The sequence below is a fragment of the Panthera uncia genome, chromosome F2 (assembly GCF_023721935.1).
Source record: "Panthera uncia isolate 11264 chromosome F2, Puncia_PCG_1.0, whole genome shotgun sequence".
Lineage (NCBI taxonomy): Eukaryota > Metazoa > Chordata > Mammalia > Carnivora > Felidae > Panthera > Panthera uncia.
Window position 1 is genome coordinate 33,345,462 of NC_064812.1, and position 25,932 is coordinate 33,371,393.

The window sequence follows — 25,932 nt, forward strand, 5'->3', positions numbered from 1 at the left end:
CCCCCCCCCCCCCCCCCCCCCCCCCCCCGCTATACCAGGTGAAAAGAGCTTTCTAATTTGGAGTCATGAGTAGTCATGTCCTCAGGCACCTTCAACAGCTTGAATATGAGACTTACTTAGAGCGGCCAATTGGAAGACCAAACAGGAAACTGAGTCAGGGACCACAGATGTGACAGAGTGTGCTAGTGATTTGGAGAGGTCAGGGAGGAAGGAGCTTCACAGACAGAGTGGGATTTTAGCTGGGCTTGAGAGACGGGCACACTGGGACCTAAGAGGCAAGAAGGAAGTGTTTGGGGCCAAGGGAAGGGCATGGACAGAGGCATGAAGAAAGGAATGACCATGGGCAGTTAAGGGATGGCACAAATAACCAAAGCATGTTGAAGACCAGTGGTAGGAATGTGTAGTGGAGAGATTACTAAAGGTGGGGCAACAGGGTGACGGTCCAAACTATTTGCATTAATTTACTTCTTGTCAGGACTAAATATATATCTATACTGACCATGCATACCATTAGATTTTGGGGGACGATAAGCTCTTTTAGTGCCTCTATTCGTAATTTCATTTTAGATCGATAAACATTTGCTGATATTGACTGTAACTTCTTGAAATTTCTCTCACCACGCCTCTTAGAATATTTGCTCACCATTTTGAAACACTGCTTTCAACTTCATCTATTCTCCACTTTCAATCTTAATGTACATCAAAATGCTCTAAAAAGTTTATATCACATATCAACTATGACCGATCTACAGCTCAGTTCCGTAATCCAAGGCTGATATTTTAGAAAATCGATGGTAAACGTGTTGTACTGATATGAACTGTAAGACATTCTAAAGCATCCCTTCTTACTGATGAGGGAAGTCTCTTCTTTACAGAGACATGTTAGTTAATAAATATAAAAGGACTGATAAAAATTTTACATGACCAATTTGCAACCTCCAAAGCAATAAATGATTCAGATAAAGCACATCAATGGATGCTAACAGCATTAGATGAAAGGATATTCGCATTAGCGCCCCCACCCAAAATCATTTCATAGTTTAGTTCTACTTGTTAAAGGTAAACACGTACTTTAAAACTGGGAAACCAGACACGTATCACCATCCCAATTAAGTGATCAAACTTAGTAGCGCTCATAGTGGGACAATCATAATGTACCTCCTGATATAACATACCTAGTACCTCGTACCACCTATCGAGTTATTCCAGACAAAAATACACAACCTGTTTCTAATCAGGTCTTTGGAACCAATTTATAGCTTTCAAAAACACAGAGGATAGAGTAAAAGATAAATGATACAATAAAAAAAAAAATTAGACAAACCCAGAACATGGGGTTTTGTTCAAGAGAATTGGCTTAGTCTCTTTAAAAAGTTAATATCGTGGGGGAAAAAAAAGTTAACATCATCAAAATAAACAAACTAACAAGGCCAGGGAATTGGTCCAGATTTTAAAATATCACAGAGATATAACCATTAAATGCTATGAGTATATTCTGACTTCTTTTTGGGAAAAAATAAAACAAGAAATACTAAAAGCAAAACATTCTAAAAGCAATTTAAGGACAAATAGGGAAAATCTGAACATGAATTGGATATTAGACAGGGTAGGAAAATAGTTAATTTTCCTAATAATAAGGGCATGTATTATAAAAATTTCCTTATCATTATAGATATATGAGGAAGTATTTAGACCTGAAATGTTCTACTGTCTGAAACTTGCTTTCAAATAGTAGAGCAAAAATGCACATATACACAAAAAAGGGAAAATGTTTTTTAAGAAAGAGTAGGGATGAGGAAGAGACTCTTGGTACTCGTACATTTAATATTTACGACCATTTGACAATGATCCCCAAATGGCTACACCTAAAAGTCATATAACTCTGTCCAGGAGTAAACTGGAGTCACGGAAGGTGCCAGGCTGTTGTTCAAGAGCCCAGCCAAGGGCTAGGATCCTGGCCTCTCCGTGTGGCATCTGTAAGATACATCACCTCCAAGTGAGACGTACCCCTTCAGTGAAGCTGGAAACGTGGAATGAGGATATGTACAGGAACCCGGCTTTCAAAGGAAATGAGATTCCTAAAGGACACACAGCCTTTTGATATCGGTCTCCACCACAATAAGAGTAACTTGAAAACCTGCTATTACAGGTTGATGAGGACCAGCGACCATTTGTCAAAGAACAATACAATGAGAGTGTAATCCTCATGTTTACAGACTGCTTTTTACCTGCATTCTCTGTAGAACAACTCTAACAGTCCCCATTTTACAGACACAGCGTCCATGGGCCCTGGCAGCTTACACAAGGTGACAGAACTAAAGTTTATACACAGTTCCCTGACTCCCGATTCTCTGCTTTTTGCTGATTTGTTATCAGAATACAGCCAATGGGTAGCCTGCACGGAAGGCCCTGTTAGAGGCAGCTGGTGAGGTGGAAAGAGTGGGGCACGCTCAAGGGGTCAGGCCCTGGGGTCAGACTGGTTCTCTTTGAACCCCCACCTAACCACATACAAGCTGGGTGACATCGAGCGAGTTACTTACTCCCTCTGACTCAGTTTTCTCAACCTGTCTAATGGCAGAGACAATAATGCCTACCTCATAGGATTTTTGTGAAAATAAGAAAAATAATATCTTTAAAGTGCTTAGGAAAGTGCTTGATACACGGAAAATCTTCAATTAATGGTACTGTCGTTACTACGACTACCAGGTAGGGAATCAGAAAACATGTTTTCCAGGCCAATCTCTACCACTAACTAGCTGACTCTGGTTTTCCCTGAGTCATAGTCCCTGAGTCTCTGGTTCCTCATTTATGAAAATGGCAAGGAATGGGGGCAGGGGGTGACAGATTATTTCTGCTCTCTTTTAGCTATAAAGTCTATGAGTTTGTGTCATTAGTCTATGACCAAGACCATGATTAACAGCATACATTAAGGAGATAATGTGACTTATTTTCATCCGATGGAATCAAAGGATTCTATGCAATACACTGAGCGTTTGTAGTAGCTCCTTATGTCTGATACACAATAGACTTATTTAAAAAGTAAATGTATTTTTCAGTATTACAAATCCTTTGCATCACATTCACAATGAAAGTAATTTAGCCTAAATACGATTGATCATGGTGATTCACATTTAATGCTCCAAAAGCTTTGTCATGTCAGCCAACCTAAAAACTGAATCTGGATAACAGAGGATTTGGTGTCTACATGAAGTCAGTGTAGTAGCCAGAACTCTAAGATGGACCCATGATTATGTTACTTTATACAGCAAAATGGACTTTGCAGATGTAATTAAGGTTACTAATCAGTTGATCTAAAGATAGGGAGATTAGGGGCACCTGAGTGGCTCAGTCGGTTAAGCATCCGACTTCCGCTCAGGTCATGATCTCGTGGTCTGTGAGTTCGAGCCCCGCGTCGGGCTCTGTGCTGACAGTTCGGAGCCTGGAGCCTGCTTCCGATTCTGTGTCTCCCTCTTCTCTCTGCCCCTCCCCAGACAGTTCACACTCTGATTCTGTCTCTCTCAAAAATAAACATTAAAAAGAATTAAAAAAAAAAAAAAGATAGGGAAATTATCTGAGTGGGCCTAACACACCCACATGAACCTTTTTAAAAGCAGAGTGCTTTCTTTGGCTAATTCCAGAAGAGTCAGCGAGAGATCTGAAACACGAAGGATTCAGTGCACCTTGTTTGGTTCAAGATGGAGGGGATCGTGTGGAAAGAACCTGTGAGCAGCCTCTAGCTGCTGTGAGGCAGCAAGAACACGGAGATCTCGGCCTCCAACTGCAAGGAACTGGATTTGGCCAACAACTTGAATGTCCCCGAAAGCAGTTTTCCCCCAGAGCCTCCAGACAATAACTCAGCACAGCCAACACCTGACTTCAGCCATGTGATATCCCTCTTTTTTCTTTAATTTTTTTTTTTAACGTTTATTTATTTTTGAGACAGAGAGAGACAGAGCATGAATGGGGGAGGGTCAAGGAGAGGGAGACACAGAATCTGAAGCAGGCTCCAGGCTCTGAGCTGTCAGCACAGAGCCCGACGCGGGGCTCGAACTCACGGACCGCGAGATCATGACCTGAGCTGAAGTCAGCCGCTTAACCGACTGAGCCAACCAGGTGCCCCAGCCATGTGATATCCTAAGCAGAAAACCCAGCCATGTCATCCCAGATGTGTGGCTTACAGAACTAATGAACTGACAAATGAACTACTTAATTAACGAATTAACGAATTAATTAACTAATACATGAGTGTTGTGTTAAGCTATTAAATTTGTGAAAACTGTTAGGCAGCAATAGGTGATTTTTTAGATACATTTTCTTCTAACTGGCAAGCTCTATAAAAATTACCTATTGTGACCATAGGAGTGGACCAACTGAAATTATGCATAGGAACTCAACAGCCACGATTAAAAAAATGTTTTTAAAGATATACATACGTGTGTGTGTATATACACATTACATACATATACATATATACATATAAGATATGTGCTTATGTTTGGATGTTTAAAAATACTCAGATAGTAGGGGCGCCTGGGTGGCTCAGTCGGTTAAGCATCTGACTTCGGCTCAGGTCATGATCTCACGGTCCGTGAGTTCGAGCCCCGCGTCGGGCTCTGTGCTGACACCTCAGAGCCTGGAGCCTGCTTCGGATTCTGTGTCTTCCTCTCTCTCTGACCCTTCCCTGTTCATGCTCTGTCTCAAAAATAAATAAACGTTTAAAAAAAATTAAAAAAAATACTCAGCAACCTATAGGACTAAGGCCCAGATTATATTGGGGTAGAGCCCTTAAAACCACTCTGGTAGGTATTTTGAACCATAGTGCATTTGCAGAAGATGCCTGCAGGTAAAAACCAAGTTCTTGAATTGCCAAACATCACAGGCAGAAAGCCGAACACAGGAGGTGTCCTTGTTATTCTGTTCTGCTTAGTCTGATGACTCATTCACTTGGCACCCTGTGTATTCAAAGAAAGCCACTTGATTAAATAAACAACAAAGGGTCAGTTTCCCCTAATAATATCTGAAAACTCTTTGAGTGACTAAAGGTCCCCCCTGCTACTGATTTGGAAACTTTCCTAAACCCCCAGATGAGGCTCAAAATGAAACGCCGAACTTAGTGTTATGGGGGTTTCTTTCCAAATCTTGTGTCCACAGAACCCATTCCTGCTTCCTAGCCCTTGAAAGGTCTCGTCTCCTGTTTGCAGGCAGGGTTACTGTAGAGTCAGGATTCTCCTGACAATTAGTGTGGGAAACGATTTACAGAAACAGGTGGGAGAGGTTGGTATTTTCTAAAAACTGACTTTAATTTTAGTTTTGGCCACAATTTATGTGCGTTGAGTTAATAAGGCACTGATTTTGCATTTTATTAAACATTACCATTTCCCAGAGTGAGTATAATTTAGGGAAGCCATTTGCATCACATTTAGAGAATATAAAAATGCATTAAAAATCAGAATTTCTAAAATTATCGATACATAGAATTTCAGAAGCTGTCTCAGGAATCCAGTGTACTTTGTGGTTTATGTACCCCTTTATTGTAGCGATAAGAAAACGGAGGTCCAGAGCGGCTAGTTTCCCTTTAGTAGAAGATTTTCAAATGGAACTTTATTCCACCTAACCCCTCCAACTCCTCCAACTTTCAAGTTTTAAGAATCAACTCCAGCACTCCCTCCCACCTCTATGGTGGCCCCTGTGGACATAACTTCCCATCTGCAGATTATATATCAAAACATGAAGGAGGTAGATTTATTTACCTGTTTGACCTGCAGGACTTCCAATTCTGGGATACTCATGAGTAGTACTATAATTGCATATAAAAGCTGTGTACTTATGTTTGTCAGGGCTTCTTACTATAATACATGCAATTCAAACCTCTGAAAATCTCAACAAAACAGGCGCAAATATCTGATCATTTCTTCTGAGCTAAACCAGGATCTGCATCAACAATCAAAATAATAGAAATTAACAGAAAGTAGCAGTTGATTTCTAAGATTGCTTCAGAGTTTGCCACAAATCCGTTTGTTCCAACAGCTTTGTCGTAACTATCACGACAGTTGTGGAGTCAATAGCTACAATACAGTGAGCGACAAACAGGAGTCACAATTACAATAGACATTAGGTCTGTTCGAATATATTCACCTTCCCCCCCCCCCCCCCTCCCGAAGTTAGGTGTGGTCATGTGACTTGCTAAGCCCAGTGAGATGCGGGCAAAACTGGCCCTTGTAACTTCAGGGCAGAAGCTTCAACAGCTGAAGCGAGAGTCACCATGTCCCCCCTCTTCTATGTGGAAGCAGATAGCAACAGGCACCTCCACTGGCCTGGGTCCCCGAGCACAGCCACAAGTATGGCACTCAATGGACATGCAGAAGGAGTGAGACATGAATTCTTTGAGTCAAGCCACTGATAATTCTGAGTCATTTGTTATCACAGCATAACCTAACTAATTCTAGGAGATACACAGACACTAGCCATAACACAGTATTCCATTCTCTTAAAACTAATGGGTTCTAAGTTTTGTAATTTTTTCCTTTTTTCAGCATCATTTAAATATTTATCACTTTGAATACAGTCCTCTTAATTAAAACTCTGCATTTGGTATTTTTTTTTATAACTGCTTTCATCGCTTCTATCTTATTAGTATGCCTAAAGAAATTTTAATCATTGCTCTTAAACTTCAGATTCATATTTTAAAAACATTAATATAATTTTTAATAAACTTCTAATTTTAGAATAGCTTTAGATTTACAGGAAAATTGGTACAATGGTACAGAAAATTCCAGTATACTCTACACCTATTTTTCCCTATTATTAACATCTTACATGGCTATGGTACATTTGTCATAATTAATGAACTAATACTGATACATGGCTATTGACTAAAATGTATGCTTTACTGAGATCCCCTTGGTTTTTAATCTAAATTTTTTTTTCTAATCCATGTCACATTATATTTTGTCATCGTATCTCCTTAGTCTCCTCATAGAGACAGATTTTTGATGTCTCTAATTTCTGACATCCTTTTTCATCTGTAACTCATTTTAGTTTGCTCTTTGCATGTGAAATTAATATGCAGTACTAGAATTCACCATAGTATAAATATACCATTAATGAAACCACTTATTTTTATTTAAAAAACAATGAATAAGTTGAAAATGCTCATCTATAGAAAAATAGAAAAATATTTCATGCCATCAGTAAAAAATAAGTGTATGAAAATTATCAATACTAAATTAATTTATACCATATGGCATAATGTAAAGGGACTAAGTTAATATACATATTTTTAAATAGTTTATTTAAAAAAGCTCAGCTGTCTTTCAGATAAGAATTAAATTAAAATCAGTATTCCCAGGGTGCCCAGGTGGCTCAGTCAGTTAAGTGTCTGACTTCAGCTCAGGTCATGATCTCACGGTTGGTGAGTTTGAGCCCTGCGTCGGGCTCTGTGCTGACACAGCTCAAAGCCTGGAGCCTGCTTTGGATTCTGTGTCTCCCTCTCTCTCTGCCCCTCCCCTGCTGGTGCGCGCGCGCTCTCTCTCTCTCTCTCTCTCTCTCTCTCAAATAAATAAAAACATTAAAAAAAATTACCATTCCTGATGTAATGATTCAGGCAAGGATCAGTACTGGATGTTAAAATCATTTGATGAGGGACACCCGACTGGCTTAGTCAGTTAAGCATCCAACTTGGCTCAGGTCACGATCTCACAGTCTGTGAGTTCGAGCCTGGCATTGGGCTCTATGCTGACAGCCCAGAGCCTGGAGCCTGCTTCAGATTCTGTGTGTGTGTGTCTCTCTCTGACCCTCCCTTACTCACACTTTGTCTCCCTCTCTCTCTCTAAAAGAAATAAACATTTAAAAAATTAAAAAATAAATAAGTAAAATCATTTGATGAAAGGTTTTGGGGAAATAGGATATTCACATGGCACCAAAGTATTACCTCAGTGATTATTTAGTAATTATAAAGGGAAAGATATCTCCTCCTCCCTAGAAGGAAAGTGGCAGTCATCTCTAAACCAAGTGATCAAAATGAGCATACCTAAGAGTCAGAAAACTTATTATGTGTCTACTGATGGATGTATAAAGTTTATGTCACCTGTGACATTAATTTGTTTTATTTTTAAAAATTTTTAAGTTTTCATTTACTTATTTTGAGAGAGAGAGAGAGAGAGAGAGAGTGAGAGCACGAGTGGGGGGTGCAGAGAGACAGGGAGAGGGAGAGAATCCCAAGCAGGTTCTGCACTGACAGTGCGGAGCCCCCTGTGGGGCTCAAACTCATGAACTGTGAGATCATGACCTAAGCCAAAACCAAGAGTCGAGTGCTTAACTGACTTGAGCCTGAGCCACCCAGGCGCCCCCTCACCTGTGACATTTAAACCGAAACTAACCATGTCTCTAGATCTAATGTCCAGTTAACAGGGAAGACAGGGAATAGAGATAACAATCAAACAAATCCAGATTGTTAGATATTCTATAAGACAACTTTGTCTGGATTCTTCAATAGTTAGTATCATGGAAAAAAAACAACAACAACAGGTAAAAGTACTGTTTAAGATTCTACCTAACAATCAAATGCAATGAATGAGCCTTGACTAGATCTTGCATTGAGGAAAAAATATAACAAAAAGCCATAAAATGCAATTTGGGGATAACTGAAAAAACTGCATTAGGAAGAGACATTAGATGATAGCGATTTTTTGTTAATTTTATTGTTTATGTAGTTTTTTTAAATTAGGAGATACATGCTTATCTTATCTTGTTCTCAAATACTCAGCAAAAATGCATACTGTGTGTGCATGAGAGAGAGAGAAAGGGAAGCAGGGAAGAGACCGGAAGATAAAGTCAAAGAAAAATTGGTCAATCATTCACTTTACTACGCTCTTTTTGAATGTTTAAAATATTTCACAATAAAAGTTGGGAAAAATTCAATTACTAAATTCACATCAAAGGAAGGAAAGAAAGAGCTATTGTGTCTTGACTTACTTGTATGTGGAGACGTTTGGATATAAAATCTACCTGCTTCTAGTCCTCATAAGAGTGTTACCTGGTGGTTATTATCACTATCATTTTCTTTTTGAGGAAACTGCCTAAGTTACACAGCTAGCAAGTGACACATGTTACACTTGAACCCAAACCCTAGCAATGTCAAAGCCTATGCTTATTTCTCAAAGCAGCCTGTCTTCCATCTTATTTAGTATTTTGGGGGGCGCCTGGGTGGCTCAGTCGGTTAGGCGGCCGACTTCGGCTCGGGTCATGATCTCGCGGTCCATGAGTTCAAGCCCCGCCTCGGGCTCTGTGCTGACAGCTCAGAGCCCAGGGCCTGTTTCAGATTCTGTGTCTCCCTCTCTCTGCCCCTCCCCAATTCATGCTCTGTCTCTCTCTGTCTCAAAAATAAATAAACATTAAAAAAAAAAATTTTAGTATTTTGGACACTAATTTCTGATTCCACAGTAACCAGTGACTTGAAACCTCATCTCATGTTCTCACTGCATGTCCAAATAAACTTAAAATAAACTGTTTTATGAACATTGTTGAGATTCAGACCAATTCATGCTTTGTTGTTTTATTATGAAAAATGGGAAAATGTTAATTTATTGCTAAATTCTGACTTCATGAACGTGATGGCAAAAAACCCAAAAAAAAACAAAAAAACAAAAAAAGAAAAAGAAAAAAACAAAAACCCAACAACAGACTCTTAGCTATAGAGAACACACTGATGGTTACCAGAGGGGAGGTAGGTGGGGGTGATGGGGATTAAAGGGTACACTTAGGACAAGCATTGAGTCATGCATAGAACTGTTGGATCACTACATTGTGCACTTGAAACTAATATAACACTCACTCTGTGCTAACCATACTGGAATCAAAATTAAGAACTTTAAAAAATTACCATAAAGATGAAAAAAAAGTATACTTATGATAAAATTCAAACAAATGTGTCAGAAATAGCTATTCCTTATTATATACATTTGCATTTCTATCTCTCAACATGTCACTTTGGATCTATCCATAGCAAAAAGTGGAGATTTCATCAAATGATGCCACAGCAAATAGTATTAAATATAGAGTGAAAAATTATGGATTTGTGAAGTTAAAAAGGACCTTGACTCTTTTGTGTCTTGATCCTCATCTGTAAAACAAAGGGGCTATTATAAGAACAAAAACTGCAGACCAATATCTCCCAGGAAAACAGACTCAAAACCTTCAACAAAATATTAGCAAGTCAAATGATGAAGTCGGATTTATCTCAGTTATGCAATGCTGGTTCGGTATTCACAAATTATTTAATGTTATATATCACACAAACAAGTTAGAAAAGAAAAAGCCCATGATCATATCAGTAGACCCAGAAAGGCATCTGACAAAATCCAACATGCATTCATGATAAAAACTCAGTAATCTAGGAATAGAGCTTTCTCAAGTTGATAAAAAGGCTCTATAAAAAATTTAAAGCCAACAACAAATTTAATAGTGAGAAACTCAAAGCTCTCCCACCAAGATTCAATACAAGGCAAGTATGTTCTTTCTCTAACTCCTTTTCAACAGCATACTGGAAATTCTAACTAATGCAATAAGACCACAAAAAAAAAAAAAAAAAAAAAAAAAAAAAAAAAGAAGAAGAAAGAAAAGTTAAAAGAAAAAAAAAGAAATACAAATTATACAGATTGAGAAGGAAGAAATAAAACTGTTTTTGCTCACAGATAGTATAATGTTTATGCAGAAAATCTGAAAAAATAGATATAAAAACTCCTAGACTAATAAATAATTATAGCAAAGTTGTAAAACACAAGGTTAATATACAAAAGTCAGTTTCTTTCCTATATCCCAGCAATGACTAAACAGAATTTGAAATAAAAAAACCAATATCATGTATATTAGCATATAAAAAAATAAAATGTTAGGTATAATATGAGGAAAACTACAAACTCTGATGAATTAAATCAAAGAACTAAATAAATGGAAAGATATTCCATGTGTGTGGATATGAAAGCTTAATATTGTTGAGATGTTAGTTCTTCTCAAATTGATATATAGATCCAATGCAATCCCAATCAAAGTGCCAGCAAGTTATTTTGTAGATGCTGACAAACTGATTCTTAAGTTTATTATGGAGAGGCAAAAGACCCAGAAAGGTCAATATAATATTAAAAACAAAGAATAAAGTTGGAGGCTGACACCATCAAATTTCAAGACTACAGAAATCAAGACAATATTGTATTGGTGGAAGAATAGATAAGTAGATCAATGAAATAGAACACGGCCCAGAAATAGGCCCGAGAAGTGATGAATAAAGATCTGATACTATAATCTATGTGACAGTTTCAAAAATTATAAAATGCCATACAAATCTTTTTTTGAAAACTGGAATAATGTGAAATCATTCTAAACTTGCAGTAAGAAAATTATGTATAAATAAGTGGGGTCTTGCCATTCGAAAGCTGAGAGAGACTGCTGGCCAAAATGGATTAAGGCGTTGCCTTCCCACACAAACCCATTGTTTTCAGATGACATCAAGGTAGATGCCATTAAACTGAGAGCAAAGGAAGTGGGCAGAGCACAGAGGCTACAAACTAAAAGAACAGAATCTTAAGGCTTAAAATCTTTGTCAAATGAGGTGTTTGGTTAAAGTTACTCATAAATGAAACTGACTGGAATTAAACAGACTGTACAGCTATTGAACTTTTGAAAAACTAAGCCCAGTTGGAAAAGTCTGTTCAACTCTTTAAAAAAAAAAAAAAACAACAACTTTTTTTATGTTTATTTATTTTTGACAGAGAGAGAGAGAGAGAGAGAGAGAGACAGAGCATGAGTGGGCGGGGGGGGGGGGGGCAGAGAGAGAGAGGGAGACACAGAATCTGAAACAGGCTCCAGGCTCTGAGCTGTCAGCACAGAGCCTGACGCAGGGCTCGAACTCACAGACCACGAGATCATGACCTGAACTGAAGTTGGACGCTCAACCGACTGAGCCACCCAGGCGCCCCAAGTCTGTTCAACTCTTAAGGTAACTACTGAGTTTCCCAATGTGCACTAGCAAGAAGCAGGCAATGAATACTATACAGCCTCGTTTTCAATGCAAATCTTTGTGGTCAATGAAGAATAAAGACAAAGAAATACTTTTCCAGAAAACAGAACCAAGGATGCCAGATAAATAAACCAAGGAACGTATTGTACTGTCAATCTTTGCCATTCCTTCCAAGTGGGATTTGATCACTCTTGTGGACAATTCATTGCTTTGTATTTCCTATTCTCTCTTCTATATGAGAATTTTGATTTTCATTATCCTGTTGCTACTCTACCATTTAAATTGAATGTATTGTAAACAGATGACTTACCTTTAGGTTTATAGGTCACTATAACATGGAAAGCCCCATCTGGATATAAGGAAGACAGCTACACATCATTCAAACATCCTAGATTTCGATTTGCATGCAGTAAATGAATGGCATTTTAAGGTTGTCTTTCTAGAGGGAGAGACCGACTATGATCTGTATGGAAAATAAGAGTGTGCATGGATATTTGGGTAGCCAAATTTATAGAAAAAGTTAAAAGTAAGAGAGCCATAGTCTTTACCTCAGGCTTCTTTCATAGATTTTTTCCCCCTTTTCCTATTTGCTTATGGTTATCAAGCAAAGAGGAAAATAACCCAATAGCAAACTAGTATTTAAAAATATTAAAAATAGGTAATTAGGCTAAGTTTAAGGGGTTTTCCCCTGGTAATTATTTTATATTACTAAGTCGATATTTCTTAATGGTTTGGGTCACTAGCATTTGAACCCTTTTCCTATGTATGAGAAAAAAAACCCCACCCTTCAATTGTAGATGCTAAAATTTGGGGGTATCATTTTTTCCAGCCTGCCTGGCAGATAGGGCATGAACAATGACTGAGGTTCTGCTACTGAGGATTAGACACTACTACCCCAAACTTTGAATCTGAAGCTAGAGAAGCAAAGAAGCTGAGACACCACGGGCTCCCATTCTAATGAGGATGCTGGCCGCAATACAGAATTTCCAGGAAGGTCCTATAACAGTACGTAGTGATTCAACATCGAAGGTTGACAATGGTGTAAGCTGTGTTATCTGCGCCAAGCAGCGGCGTTAGTTCGCTAGGATTAGTTCCGCAGTATGTTTTGGGACAACGTTCCTAACCTCTGGCACAGGATCTCCAATCTTCCTAAAGATTCTGTGACCTATCCAATATCCTTTAGCAAATATCTTTTCCACCTAAACTGCTAGAATTGGTTTCTGTTGATTACAACTAGGCACCCTAAATGAAGCATACTACATATACATGGTTCGTTTATAGTTTATAGTAAAAAAAATATGTGTCTAGTTTATATGGAGCTAAGTATACCCAACTTCTAGGTGTAGCACAAAGAACACATGCCTTTCAAGCATTCTTGTACCTGCAAGATTGGAAACAGTTATTTAAGCAATTTGGTTCCTTCCAGCTCTAGTTGCTTCTTTCCATTTCATAATATGAACACAGAAATCAATCAGATACTTATTCCTTTATTCACTCACTACATATTTGCTAAGTACTTACTTGGTGTAAGGCACTGTGGGAGATAAATATATGTAACACTTGATCACATAATTCCTTATATAATTTTACAGTTTAGTAGGTGAGTTAAGATAGTAAATAAATAATGACAATCCAAGGCAATATATTCTAAGTGCTATATGAGTGCTATTAAGTACTGGGAGCCGTACCGTCCAATATAACAACATAACTTCGTGTGAATGATGGAAACGTTCGATAATTCTGCACTGTCCAGTAAGGTAGTCACTAGTCATGTGTAGCTACTGAGTGCTCCAAATGTGGCTAATGTGACTCTGGAAATAATTTACAATTTAATTTGGTTTTAATCTATTTCAATTTAAAAAGCCACATGACTAGTGCTTTCTGTATTGGACAGCACAGATCTAGTTCAGAAAAAGGTTAACACATTTTGATATGGGATCAGGAGAGAATAATAACCATGACAATGCAGTGCACAACCCCTCTCTAAGGTGAGTGTTATTATGCACATTTCACATAAAAATGAGGAAACTAGAGCTCAAGGACATTAAGTACCTTGCTTAGTTCACACAACTAGGAAAAGGTGGAGTTAATACTCCAAACCCAGGTCTATGCCCATTCACCTTTTCCTCTGCCTACAGAAACTTAAACAGATTCTGAAGACTTCATAGAGAAGATATGAGTTGAGCTTTGAAAGGCAACTGGATATCATGCAGATACAGTGGTAGAACAAGAATCGAAAGGAAGGCATGAACAAAAACTTGGGAGGCAAAGAGCAAGAAGGCTTAGTTTTACTGAATTACTGGATTCCCAAAAGGCCTTAGAAGCCAGGGAAGCTATGCTGTATATAAGAACTGATTGTTAAAGATTTTGAGTGTCAGGCTAAAGGCACTATTTAGTAGGAGATAGGAATCTACTGAAGCTATTGGAGGAAGAGCAGTGTCAAGATCAAGGTCATATTTAAGAGAACTGATTCAGGGGCAATGAAGCTGGACTGCAGTGGGGAGACCCAGAAGGTAGAGAGCAGGTTGGGAGACTTTCAGAAGATTTTAACAGGGAGCAAACGTGGTCCTAAACTATCAAGGTGACAATAAGAATGGGAAGGAAGAAAGCAGTTCCCTGACAGAAGTTGCCAACTGGTGAAACACATTTGGTCAACAGGTTATGTTTTGTTTGGCCCAAATAATGTTTATATTTTTTCATTTAGGTGCCAACATTGTAAAAGTTAAAGATTTTAAGTAAGCATCCAGATTTATAGCTTTTCTCTTAGGGAAAAAAGAAAAGTAAGTTTGCCAACCCTGGGCTGATACCCAATTTGGCATCAATGAACTGAACAGAGCGTTCACCATTTCTTTTTGGATGGGTAAGCTTTCTCCAGCTTTTCAGAGTCCTTGCTTTTCCCATTTGTATTACATCTGGCCTGCCTCACTGATGTAGGTTACTGCCTGGCCCATGATTCAGACAAGAGTAAGAGAACAGCTGATCACTGAAATAGCTAAAATAAACAGTCTTTTCATTTAGTTTCATCTTAAGAAATAATCCTTCAAAACTTAAACTGGTACTATCATTTCTATGTTAGCTTTTTTCTTCAATTGTTCAAATAATATACATACACAGCATTAGGTAAATCCCCCCCCCCCCATCAAACACTGTTACAGTAGAGTTAGAGATAGGAACAACTGTATAGAATGATCTTGTCTGATCATTAATAAGGGCCTACTTAAAGAGCAACAGAGTATTTACATTAAACCATAGTCTTTGGCAGCAAATGGGATGTTGCCATTACCACCTTCTAGTGGGTTTCTTTCGTAAGTCATTATACACAAGATGTCTCCCTAGGGAAGCTCATCCCCATTTCTAGTTCTGAATTTAGTGGGCTCACTGCAGGATGAAAGAAAATCGGGGTTAAACTTGACTTTTGTATTAAAGTTTTAAGTTACTCTAAAGATATTGTTTGGACACTTACCAATGAAAAATTCTGAATCTCAGACAAATAGGTAATATTTAATAAGTACTCTGAATGAAACTGTTCTTTCATTTATTTCTTTAATTGCAAAATCTTTTACTTCACCGTATCTGCCTAGAATGTAAACCTAATGTAAAAATGTTGTGCTATCAGGGTGCCTGGGTGGCTCAATTGGTTGAGCATCCGACTTTGGCTCAGGTCATGATCTCACAGTTCGTGAGTTCAAGCCCTGTGTTGGGCTCTGTGCTGACAGCTCGGAGCCTGGAGCCTGCTTCGGATTCTGTGACTCCCTCCCTCTGCCCCTTCCCTGCTCTTGCTCTGTCTCTCTCTGTCTCTCAAAAATGAATAAATGTTAAAAAAAATTTTTAAAAATGTTGTGCTACTGTTGAATATGCTATGGACTCATTTATGAAATGATGTATTATATATAATCAATCATAATCTAGGAAAAACAGTATCTCCTAAGAAAAGATACATATTTAGACTAAAACTGACTATCCACGTCCTGCCCCAATATTGGCATTGTCAAGATGTGCAAAAACTATGATCACCAAATTTTAAAAAGTCTAGATCACATATTAAATTTAAAAACAATATAGGGGTCCTGGGTGGCTCAGTCAGTTAAGCGTCAGACTCCAGATTTCTGCTCAGGTCATGATCTCACGGTTCGTGAGTTTGAGCCTGGCGTCGGGCTCTGCGCTGATAGCACGAAACCTGCGTGGGATTCTCTCTCCCCCTCTTTCTCTGCTTCTCTCTCTCTCTCTCTCTCAACATAAATAAGTAAACTTTAAAAAAAAGAATTAAGTGTATCATTTTGCCATATACAAAGATTAGACTAAGAAAGTATTTTTTATACTCTTCCTATTTGTTGCACGGTCTCTTAAAGAATGAGGGTGAATTAAATAGGTATTACTATTAGTCCCTGTAGTTCCTTTTAAATTAATTCCTCACAGCTTCATTATCATATGCAAAAAACCTTTTCTCAGTTTTTCTGGTAAAAACTATTCCTGTTTCTTGGATGGTTTTCCTATAATTTAATTTTCAAGCTAGTGGCATGTAAAAGAAATTAAATGAACTAATTAATTCAGTTACTAGCACTAAGTTGATAGAATCTCTTCCGTACGATTGCCAAAGCCAGATTTTAACTGAAGAAGGCAGGCCATAAAATCAAGCAAATCAAATTCATCACATATTACACGTACATAACTGAACAAGAACCACTAGCCTTGAACCAGAGGTAACATTAAATAGCCTCTGAGAAACCAGATCTACCAAGTGTTAGAAAATGTGCCATGTTCTTCCGTTATAAGACCATAATCATTTGCCCTTGAACCCACGGGTGGCAAGTTGTGGGGAAGCCTGTCCTACTAAGAATGGTAACTTTTCCTTGAAATGATTCCTTCTTTCTTAGAATTACATGTAATGGTTAAAAATTCTACATCCAATAATATTCCATGTGGGGACTCCATGTCAAGGCCAAGTAGTTTACACAGTGAAGTTAATATTTATCTCATAGGGTTCAGTGATAAAATAAATAATCATAATTCATAAACTGTTAAGTAACAAGTTAGGGACTATTATTAATTTTACTTAAAAAAAAAAGCTGCTCAGAGGATTGGAGTCTTGGGAATATATCCAGGGACAAGGAAGCAAAAACAAAACAAAAAGACCCAAAAACACATAAAAAAGAATTGCAAGCATACAAAAGTGATGCTACAAAGACCAATCAAGAATCTTATTTTGTTTATAGGAATGACCCTTTCATCCTCAAGGAAGTCAGCCCCATTGAAATGTATAATCCGTGGCCAAGTTGTTCAACGTCTCTAAATCTCAGCGTTCACACGTGTAAAATGTTGAAAATAGTAACTTCCTTGCGGAATTGTCATGAAATCAAAGGAATGTGGCACGTAAAATGTGTTCTATTATTATTATTGGTAACTGTTATTATTGTACTGTACCTGGTCGTCAACTCCGCAGCACATTACTAGGAAATGTAGTGTAATCATGAAGAAACAACACACAGAGTAGTTAGGATTATAAATTCCAGAGCCAGATTATGGATTTAGACCCTAGCTCTGACACTTCCTTGCTGTGGGCTCTCAGCAAATGGTTTTCACAGGTGCACCCAGCAGGCGAGAGACTGAGAGCTGTCACCGATGCTCAAATCCATGTTCCGCTCTCACTTTCTCAGGATGCCTTTCTCTCTTAAAGTAGATTTTCCTATAATCTCTTACTGCACTCTATATTTCGCCATCCTAACGTTGGTCACAGTTACAATTCCATAGTTGTTCCTATTAATTTCTACTTCCATTAGACTGTAAGCTCTACAAGGGTGGGGAACATATACAGTCATTCAGGGACTACCATAGCTAACACATCAAATAGCCTCACTAAATATTTTTGAATGAAGGAATGAATGCAAACAATGTGGTCTCTCAAAATAAACTTCCTGGTACTTCATGTGCAGAATGGTAATGTCTGGATGTGCCCTATAAGAATGAAATGAGAATATCGAACTGGAGTGGAGAGTACATTTGAGATTAGTTATTTATACTATATCTGATCCGAAAAGACCAAAAAGAAAAAAAAAAAAAAGACTAACTTTAAAATCAGACTAAAATCACTTCCATCAGTCAAATTAGTTAGCAGACTACTGATCTCTAGACAAGTTGTTCTCAACTGGTGTGAAAATCATCTGTTGTGATGCATTTACTTTCCTTTATAAATTAGAATGGATGTCATAGTTATGACTATATTCCTGAGTCAGCTTATGAGAGTACGTTATCCATATGAACTTCACGTATCCCTTGTGGGTGTCTCAATAGAAAAAGAAAATGTAGGCAACACTGCTCCAGGGCAGTGATTTTGAACTTTTGCAACTCTGCAGGGTATGTTGAAACACCCTAAAAAAACCTCAGGACTTTCAAGGATGGTAGCAATACTGCAAAATCAAAGAGGAAGGTTAGGATCTCTTTTCTTGGCTGTATCAATGACCAGTGGAAAGACCTCTCTTTTATGGGGAGTGCTTCCTCTCTAGTTACCTATAGAGAACTATATGCTTAATTTTAAAAACAATGGCTGCCTTTTGAAAGATTTTGTCTTGGCAACTCAATAAGCCGTATTATAGGACAAAGATCTATTTCAATTTCCCCTGTGTAGATATAAGATTCCCCTTTGGGACAGTCAATATAACCCAAGATTAAATACATGTACTTTCAGTTCTGAAAGTTTTCATGTTTATATAAGCTCTTCTTGTCTTTTCAGGATGGTATTCTGTAAACTCAACGATTCTAGTTGTAACTTAGGGAAGAATAATGATAGTTTCTCTGAAGCAAACTCAAGACTGAAGATTTGGTGTAAAAATTAAAAGTTGAGAAATGAGCCTATAATTAAATAATTATATTTAAATATGTATTTTCAGGTACACCTTGGTTTGAGTTCTAGCTTCACCCCTTGCTAGGCATGTGACTGTTGGCAAGTATATGAAAATAATAGTCTAGTATAGCCCAGAGTTGGGTGCACAGGTTGTATTGTGGATGGCTTGGGTTCAGATGCAACTCTACTGCCTTGGGCAAGTTTCTAAACTTCTCTCTGCCTCAGTTTCCTCTTTATGAAATAGGGATAATAAAAATACTGCCTCATAAAGCTGTTGTGGGCCTCAAAGAATAAATACAGTTAAGTTGTTTGAACAGTGCCTGGCTCATAATAAATACTGAAAGTTTCAGCTACAATCATGATCATTCATTTATCCAGTGTGAGTTTCTAATTTCTTGACTTGTTTACATTTCCTGAGACTTTAAACATTTACTTGTAGAAAACAAGTAAATGTACAAATAAAAACAGCAGGGGCACCTGGGTGGCTCAGTCGGTAAAGCTTCTGACTTTGGCTCAGGTCATGATCTCACGGTCTGGTCCAGTCCATGAGTTTGAGCCCCACCCCGGGCTCTGTGCTGACAGCTCAGAGCCTGGAGCCTGCTTCAGATTCTGTGTCTCCCTGTCTCTCTGCCACTCCCCCGTTCACGCTCTGTCTCTCTCTCTCTCAAAAAATGAATAAACGTTAAAAAAATTTTTTTACAAAACAAAAACAGCAAAGGATTAGTATGAAAATTAAAAGTCGTGTTTATATAGGGAAGCACCCTATTAAAACTCTATTGATCTATATAGCAAACTGATACTGCAACAATAAGCTAGAAGAAATCTGGATAGCTCTATCTAGTGAATTCTTTTGAAGACCACTTTCCAGACATTGTTCATCCTCCCAGATTCCACCTCCCTGCCCCTCCACTGGGAAAAATAGGGGGGAAAAATCTATTTCTACCTCTTCTTCCAACAGGTAGTTAGTTTCCTCTAAATCAGGACTCAGTGCAGATATCCTGAGAAGAGATCACTGACTGTCACAGAATAAAAGCAAAATAAATTCTATTACCTACAATAATAGAGTTAGCATGATTATGATACCTAACCTACTCTGGATATGCGTGTAAAGTCGAACACGGTTTGCAACTAGCATATCAATACATTAATAAACAGTATTTCAAATGTTGGGATGCCATTATTTAGCAGTCCATTCGGACTGTGAGGTACAAATTATATATATTTCTTTTAGTTGTTAAATCTTATAGGAAAGTTCTTCATGAAGAAAACCTATGTTGTGTTATTTAAAACCTTAGGAAGGTCTTGAAACCATTTGGTGAAGAGTTTAAAACAATGAGTCCCCTCCCCCATTTTTCTCTTTAGCTTAATTATAATGGCATCCCTTTACACCAGAGATAGACAACCCGTGGTCACATTGACAGTACTGTGGCCTGTGAACAAAGTTCTCAGTGTCCAAGAGTACAAACCCGCCTTTAGTACGGTCAACCTTGGACCTGTCCATTGTATCACCCTTCCCCTCATCCGGATCTTGAGTTTACACGAGCTGAGATCCCGGTTTCAAAGTTGCGCTGCTGCCTCTCCTTTTAATTTTTACAGACTTCTGTCCTCGAGGCCAAATGCTAATACCGAGACTGCGGGAGTAAACAGAAACCAGAGCGGGGTGCACGGCCGCTGCCTTGCCTCCCACCAGACTACATCCTCGCTGAACTCGCAAGCACTTGATCATGAACTTCACTAGGAAAGCCGTTTCTCAAGTCAGCGCCCCTGGAGCTCTCGGAATAACCAACAGACGTAATTTGGCGCCTCGGCCGGCGCGCCCGGGGGTCGCTCGCCCGCGCGCAGTCCCCGAGAGCCGAGCGGGGCAGGGACCCTGCCACCGGGGGCTCTCCCTCCCCTGCGAACCGTCCACCCACCGAGGAGCGAGGGGTGAACGGGCAGAAACGCCAACCACAGACGGCCTCACCTCCTTCCTCCTCCTCCAGGGAGTTCATGCAGGGAAAGTAGCCGGCCAGTGCCTCGAAGGAGGCGGAGAGGCTGCTGCGGCTCTGGGAGCGCTGCATGGAGCGCCCCGCGGCGCCGGCGCCCCCCAAGCCCTGCCGGCCCATCTTGGACGAAGACCCGCTCTTCCCGCGGTACAAGATACGAGGCGTCTTGGCGGCTGGGGCGCGGCGACCGCAGCGCTTCGGGGGCCGGGACGGTGCGGCGGGACCCTGGGGGTCTGGCCCCGGCCTCCCCGACCCGGTCCGGACCAGACGCGGCTTTCCCTGCTGCCGAGCCCTCCACTTTGCTGGGGGCCGGCCGGGAGGAGGGGATCGAGGCGGTGGCGGGCGGAGAAGGGGCTGCTCGGGGCGAAAGTCCGAGGTCTCGCCGGGAGGGAGCTGAGGATCCCGGAGGCTGTGGCTGCCTGAGTCTCGCCGCCCTCCCCTCGCCGGGAGATGCTGCTGATGCTGTGGTCCCCGCCAATCAGCAGCCGCAGGGGGGAGGCGGCGGCGGCGGCGGCGGGCTGGTGGCTCCGGAGCGCGCGCCTCTGCTTCTGGGCAACTCCGAGACCCAGAGCGGCCCCTGCTACCCGTTCCTCTTTCCCCCGCGTGCTTAAGGCCAGACGGTGGTGTTAATTACGTGCACTGCGTTAGGCATCGCAGATGGCTAATACATCAGGCAAATTAGTGGTACTTCCCCTTTCCTCAGTTTCGCTTACAATTTGTTAGCGCTCCTCAAGCATAGCCAGGAAATAGTGACATTTTCTCCAAATCGTAACACAAGGCTCCCCAATTTACAACAGATTCCACGAAAGCCTAGAATTAAAACTTTCTTTTGTCTTCTGTCTTAAAAAAAAAAAAAAGTCAACAGAGGAAAAAAGGTTAAAAAAAATTCAAGAGCCTGAAAAAGCACGGACACTAACAAAGTACTCTGACGCTTGTAAACTTTGCTTTAATTTCCAGAATGTTTAATGTTTTCTTTCCCTAAATAATCTACCTATTGTTGCTGAAAAGGACAATAAACACTGTAAGGCTTTAACATCTAAAAAAAGACATCCCCTTAACATGAAGTTGGAAGTCAGACAAACGTACTAGAAACAAAAGTTTGTAAGTGAAATTAACATGTCACATTCTGTAAACTGCAAATCTCTAGCCCAGGATATAAAGCAACCACAATTCTACTTTAATAGGAGTCAGAAGACTGCCCCACTTTTTGTGGCTTACACAAGCCACTCAACCTCTCAGTTTCTTTATGGAGGGTGGGGGTTGGGAAGGTAGGGTACAAAGATTCCAGTCGTAACCATGTCTTGCCCTCATTCTTGGGTATGTGTAAAAGGGACTTCAAAAGTGTTTTCTAAAATGCAAATATTACAATCTACAATCTTTCTTTCATACAATAAATATTTCCTAAGTAGTGTATATGTACAAGTTATTCGCTTGATGTACTAGGAGATTCAAACACTCGTGCAATTAATATAATTGTGCTCCTAGTATATGCCAGGTACCTTTGTAAACACTTAGGGCACAGTAAGGATCTGAGCAGATAAAAAATCCCTGCTCTCATGGAGCTTACATTCTAGTAGGGGGAGACAGACACAATAAATCAGCAAATTATATAGTTTTAAGAGGGGGATAAATGCAAAAGGGAAAAATTAAGAGAGGGATAGGGTAGTCTGCAATTTAAAAAAGGGCTGTCGGGGTACCTGGGTGGCTAGGTCGATTGAGCTACCTACTCTTGATTTCTGCCCAGGGTGGAGGGATCGAGCCCCAGGTTGGGCTCTGCCCTGAGTGTGGAGTGTGCTTAAGATTTTCGCTCTCTCTCCCTCTGCCCCTCTCCCTTGCACTCTCTCAGGGCCTTCTATGTATGTTAATGACTCTGGCCATTGGACACCGCAATTTAGAAGGTATAAAAAAGGTAGGGGGTGCCTGGGTGGCTCAGTCTTTTAAATTACAACTCTCGATTTACACCCAGGTCATGATCTCCAGGTTAGTGAGATTGAGCGCAGAGTCTGCTTGGGATTCTCTCTCTCTCCTCTCTCTCTGCCCCTCCCCCTGCTCACTCTCTCAAAATAAATAAGCATTTAAAAAAATGCATTCAAGTAATAATCCTCTCAAATCTTTCTAAAAACTAGGAAACTTTCAGTACAAATTAGCATGCCATGACATAAGAACTTTTGGTAGTTTATACTTAGGATTATCCCAGGTTCTTGCTTCTGTTTTTCTGACAGATTTTTGTCCTTTCTTATTAGTATTCTTACGACTCCTTCTTAGTTCAATTTCCTGTTCCTTGTACACTTTCATAAAATATTAGCATTTCAATAGAACATTGAAAAACCAGAAATTCTAAGAGCACTTTTTCATACCATATTGCTTTTTCCTCAGAGAATAGAAACGTTTTTATTAAATGAAATTTTTGTTATAAGAATGAAAAGAATCACAGAGTTTTGCAAGCTGAAAAAAACTATTGAAAGTCATCTAATTTTTTTTCTTAAACTGTGGGTCACAAATTCCTAGTGAGTCCTGAAAATAACTTAAGTTTTGATCACCATCCTAAAAAATAAAATGAAATAAAACATTAGAGGATAGCCCATGAAGTTACTGCATCAATTGCAGTCTTGTTTCAGGAATATGTATGCATGTATGTGCATGTGTGTGCATGTGGGCACATGTGTGTGTCAAGTTGTGGTCAAGAGGAAAGTATCAAGGATGAGGGATTGAACAGGGAAATCCTAGGAAAATAAGCCAGCCAGGTGTGGAAACTTCTATTTTGGCATCCATGGACAAAGTCACTTTGGAAGGGTATATCTTGAGTTTCTAACTAGTAATTGCGTGGGGACAAGGAATCCAAAACCTGAAACCATGGGCATGCCTGAGTTGCTTGGACCCTGCCTTCTCTGTGTTAATGACCTGGCTTTCTGCACCATGAAGAAGTTAGTCTACCATAGTCCAGATGCATCTACTTCCATATGAGCATAATTTCTCTCATGTAGTTTTAGAACAGGGTTGTCCTGGGAAGCTTCTTGATATTTTTTCCTATAGTCAGAATCTTCGAGATAGAGATAAATGACGCAAGAATGGCATAAGGGCAAGTAGGGAGCACTAAAGAGAGAAGAAAATCACCTACTTCAAGGAAGATAGCTTTAAAGAAAATGTAGAATGTTGGCACATGGGCATTAGAGAAACAAAGCACAGCAATGGCTAGAGACTTCTACTCTTGAATGACACTGAACTTACCAAGAAAATTCACAATTCTACTTCTTTTTGTCCTATGCTCAATTGCTTGCCTATGTATAATAAATAAATGTATACATGCACACACCCCCCCCTACACACATATAATATTTCTGGTTTATCTATTTTCAGCCAGTTGGTTATTTCTTATTCCATTATGATATAAGTACTGCCATTCCCAAAGGAATTTTAAAATTTACATACAAAAGAAACTACTGATAAAAGATGAAAAATGTCATTCCTCCACACAAGAATATATATTCAAATGGCCTTGGATGTGGTTCTCAAATGATGGGCCATTAGATAGTTTCATTATATAAAACTAAGTGTAACTCCAGAATCGTTATAATCCAGTATCTGAAGTATTTATAACTTTCTTATTCATCCAAAAATAAATCAGAGAAAAAGTGAGTCACAAATATACACAATAAATTACCTTCTAAAAGCAAAATGTGAAAAAAAAAATAATAAAAGCAAAATGTGGCCTTGAAAATAGATTCCACTGTTAAATATGAAAATCATCTTTCTGAAGCAAAGATGCATAAATATAGCTTGCATAGACTATTATAGCATTCTATTTGTTGAATATGAAACATATCCCACACTAATTATGCCCCTCCATTCTTATGTCAACCCTGAGAATGTCATTACTTCTTCTTTATAGATGAGCTAATAAAGATTTAATACTATTAAATCGCTTGTTTAATTAGAAAGTAGCAGAGTAAGACTCACATTCAGAGGATCCGATTTCAGTTCCAATGCCCTGTGTACTATACCACAGGTGTCTCACACCATGTATACTTACACAAAAATAGACAACAGATAAAGTATGAACTGTATAATCATTTGATTCAAAATAAGTAAAATCATTATTAAAAATAAATCTTTAAAACCATATTGTTTATTCTAACTGTATACCAATTATAAATCTATATTTGCTTTTTAAAATCAAAACGTAGCCATCGATTCTAACAGGTCTAGAAACTTACATGTCACTTATATCTCCATTTTTTAAAAATTGTCTCTCAAAAAAAAAAAAATCACCCAAATTCTAAAGTATGTTAAATTTATTCTGAAATAGAGACTTGGTCACTTAAGTGAATATATAAAAAGGTTATTATGTGAAATAGTTACATAGTGTCTAGACTACAGATTAGTTCAATCAGGAACAGAGTTGTGCCTTTGGCACAGCTTGCCCTTTTCTACACTAGAGATGATGTAGGTGATGCTGAGGGTGTGAATTACTAACAAAGGGAAAGGAAGAAAAGGAACTAAGTCCCTGTGAGAAGTAGTGGAGAAAACAAGCAGCAAGGTCCAAAGGTAGATATGAAAAAGAAAGAAAGAACGTATTCCTAGGGCACTATATAGTGTTTTCCAGCCAGCCCAGAAATGGCTGGTTGCTAGAAGAGACAGGAATTGCTCAGAATAGGTTATAGAGCCATGCTACAGACTGAATTAACCTTTTGATACACATTTGCTTTAAAAACACGAAGATTCATCTCTACCTCAGTCTTCACAATTGATGTCAATTCTGCCACTGTGAACCATTCCTCCCTTACAGCAACAATTCTATGCTAACTAGAAATATTTATGGATATATAATATATATATCCATATATACAATATATATCCATAAAAATATTACATTATATATATATATATATATATATATATATACATATTTAATTAGAAGCCAACTCTCAGAATCCTAATATATACATTTTTTTTCTGTAACAAAATAACTTTGCATTTAAGTCATGGGAGAAAAAATCCGGGTAGTCAACATTTTCTACAGACTTCAGATTGCTAAAAGCATTTAATAGTCTTGGGCAATTACCCTTGAGTTGAATGTGAAATCCAAAATATACAAT

At 38.9% G+C, this 25,932-nt stretch overlaps 1 protein-coding gene across 2 annotated transcripts in view; it reads right to left on the reverse strand.

Annotated features, from left to right (window-relative positions):
- Positions 1–25,932, reverse strand: part of RIMS2 (regulating synaptic membrane exocytosis 2) — a 600,787-nt gene that overhangs the window by 9,843 nt on the left and 565,012 nt on the right. The window contains exon 1 of one of the 2 annotated variants that reach the window (XM_049633019.1): positions 20,815–20,956. The exons of the other annotated variant lie outside the window; for it this stretch is intronic. Coding sequence (XP_049488976.1) covers positions 20,815–20,956 — 142 coding nt within the window. Of the gene's footprint in view, positions 1–20,814; positions 20,957–25,932 lie in introns of those variants that run through there. 2 annotated transcript variants of the gene reach the window in all.